Genomic DNA, 2500 nt, shown 5'->3' on the forward strand with positions numbered 1-2500 from the left:
TGGAATGGATTCGATACCACGTCTTCACCACTAGATGGCGAGAGAAATGCATACATACATAGATCTCAGACAAAGCTCTGCTTTGAGAGATCGTGACAAATAGACAGTTGAGAGTGCGTTGGATGGCACAAATTCCATTACAATGTTTTGGCCTACTTCTTATGGTATAACATGCATCTAGGTGCAGTGGAGGTTATTTGGAATCACGCGCTTGAGTGGAGATGGCTCTGTATCAGACATATAAACTCTGTTTCCCTTGGATCTTGAAGATGTCCTCTTGGCCTAATGGTAGACCCTTAGGTCTTCTATATGGGGGACCAGGGTTCAAACCGTGCCCGTTAGGGATCACCCTTATGGAGAAGCATGTCGATGACCCTTGGATCCTATGCCCGCCCAATAACCCAATGCAAAAATGTATCAGAATCGACTAACAAACATAGATAACATACACGTGCAGTCAGTGTTCATTGGTTATGCATTGTATTTCTAAAGCATAAGATCACTGCTCTGTATCACAGACATATGACTAGACCTTCTGTATAAATATAGGATCTCATATTTGGACGTAACGTGGTCATGGATGGGTTGCTGAGATGGAACCCTGAATACGGATTAAGTTCCCAATGTAAACACGCCCTTGTTCCACATCGAGTTTCACAACTAACCAAAGGCCACACAGAAAATGTTATTGGCCATGTGATGCGCGTAAAAAAAAACGTATTCGGCAAGAGCGATTTGTTTTCCTTCTTATCTGTTACAAAGAGCCACACCCTCTTCCTAAAAAAAGATTTGTAATTGGTGGTCCCAAGGGCAGGGCGGGGGGTCCATTCGCTTATGCACATGTTTCAGAGGAGGTGATTGGTTGAAGGTGTTGTCAATCACGAGGAGAAGGCGCGGCTCAGTCGGTCGCTGTCAGTGGGGCTAGGACTAAAAGGTTTCCGTCTGGAGGGCTGCGGAAACGGGGAGACTAGTTTCAGGGAGCGAGAGGACGGAGATTGGTTGAATCTTCAGCCCCGATCAAGAGGAGGACCGAGAGTGGAAGAGCTCGCAATCAAAATATCAGCCTGATTTACACGAGTATTACAGTAAATACTGAAACAGAAGGCCTTCTGCGGAGATGGGGGATAAGGCGGGGACCAGGTGAGGATCTTTTCAGTTTGGGTTGTTTTGCCTTTGTGTTTCAATGTTTTCTCTTATTTATGTTATTATCAAATGATGTAGTTTCGCATGCAGGCGACACACTGTAGCCAGCAGTGAACTGAGCGCAGTAACGGGAGGGTTGAGTTGTCGTGGGTAATTGGGAAATAGAGAGAGGAGAGAAAGAATTGTGTGAACGATATCATCACCATCTATGCGCTCATGGTGACATTACGGACCTGGGAATACAGTATTCCCGGGATGCAAAATAGTGGTGTCAGTGTGTTCGCTGTCAGAATCGCGCAGGGTGGGGTTACTGGAGAAAATGAACCTCTTGAACCGCCAATACATCATGAATTCTACTCCTGCCAGATTTCTAGTTCAACTGCCACACACACGAGCACCAACAAAGATTCTCTCAGTTTGAGAGTGTGTTGATGAACAACTCGCGACTGTTTTATCCTATCATTGCGGGCCCATCATAATAGTGAACGTTTAGTCCGCCAGCTTGTTGTAAAAGAAAAACTGACTTCCTCTTCTACTGACAAGTAAAGAGAAGTGTTAGAACTGTCATGTACAATGTTGTCTTAAAAGCTCCGTCTGTCTGTTTGTCTGTCTGTTTGTCTGAAAATAAACTATTGGCCACTAATGTGCTATAGCCTACCGCATCACGGTATTGCCACCCCCGACAATGACGTGGGTTTGACGTAAGGTTTGGTTTAATTCTAATGCACGCACACATGTGGACCTTGGAATTAATTTAGAGAACGTCGTATGGATGAATATACAAACTCATAATAAACATAGTTGTAACATAGTTGTAACATGGCCTATATCAATATCACTGACCTCTCGCTTCATGCGTGCAAAGAAAGAAAAACACAGATGGACATATTTGTTGAAAGGTTTTTCCGTGATGTTGGCAAATAGTGTTTATAGTGTTCTTTTTTTCGAAAGAGAACAACCGGCATCACAAATCCTTAGAAGCGGAACAAACTTACAGTAGCCTATTGATTGGCATAACCTAGATTCACGGCACCGTGAGGCCGAGCGCGAGGAGAGAACGTGTAGCTGTCATCAGGTGTTCTATGCGTTCGGATTAGTCTAGGGAAGACATCCACTGGTCTTTCTCTTTGCATTGGAAACAGAGGATAACTACAAAGTAGGGAGGTCTTGATATTCAATACCCCAATAGCAGGCCTCAGTAAACAGCTTCACTTCACTGCAGAAACGTGTATCGGGCGATAGAACTGTGGTGGTTAAAGGCTGTTGTGGTGGAGCACCACTTTAGGGGTGGGAGACAGAGAATGGACACACACACACACACACACACACGCACAGCGGAGCACAGGGGAGGGGTGTA

The 2500-nt window shown here is 44.8% G+C and overlaps 1 protein-coding gene across 1 annotated transcript in view; it reads left to right on the forward strand.

Moving 5' to 3' along the window:
* The first annotated feature begins 949 nt into the window (after nucleotides 1-949).
* Nucleotides 950-2500, forward strand: part of arrb2b (arrestin, beta 2b) — a 28828-nt gene continuing 27277 nt past the window's right edge. The window contains exon 1 of the mRNA XM_083679748.1: nucleotides 950-1140. Coding sequence (XP_083535874.1) covers nucleotides 1118-1140 — 23 coding nt within the window. The 5' untranslated portion in view covers nucleotides 950-1117. The remainder of the gene's footprint in view (nucleotides 1141-2500) is intronic.

This window comes from Argentina silus (genome assembly GCF_951799395.1).
Source record: "Argentina silus genome assembly, chromosome: 1".
In the NCBI taxonomy this organism is placed as follows: Eukaryota; Metazoa; Chordata; class Actinopteri; order Argentiniformes; family Argentinidae; genus Argentina; species Argentina silus.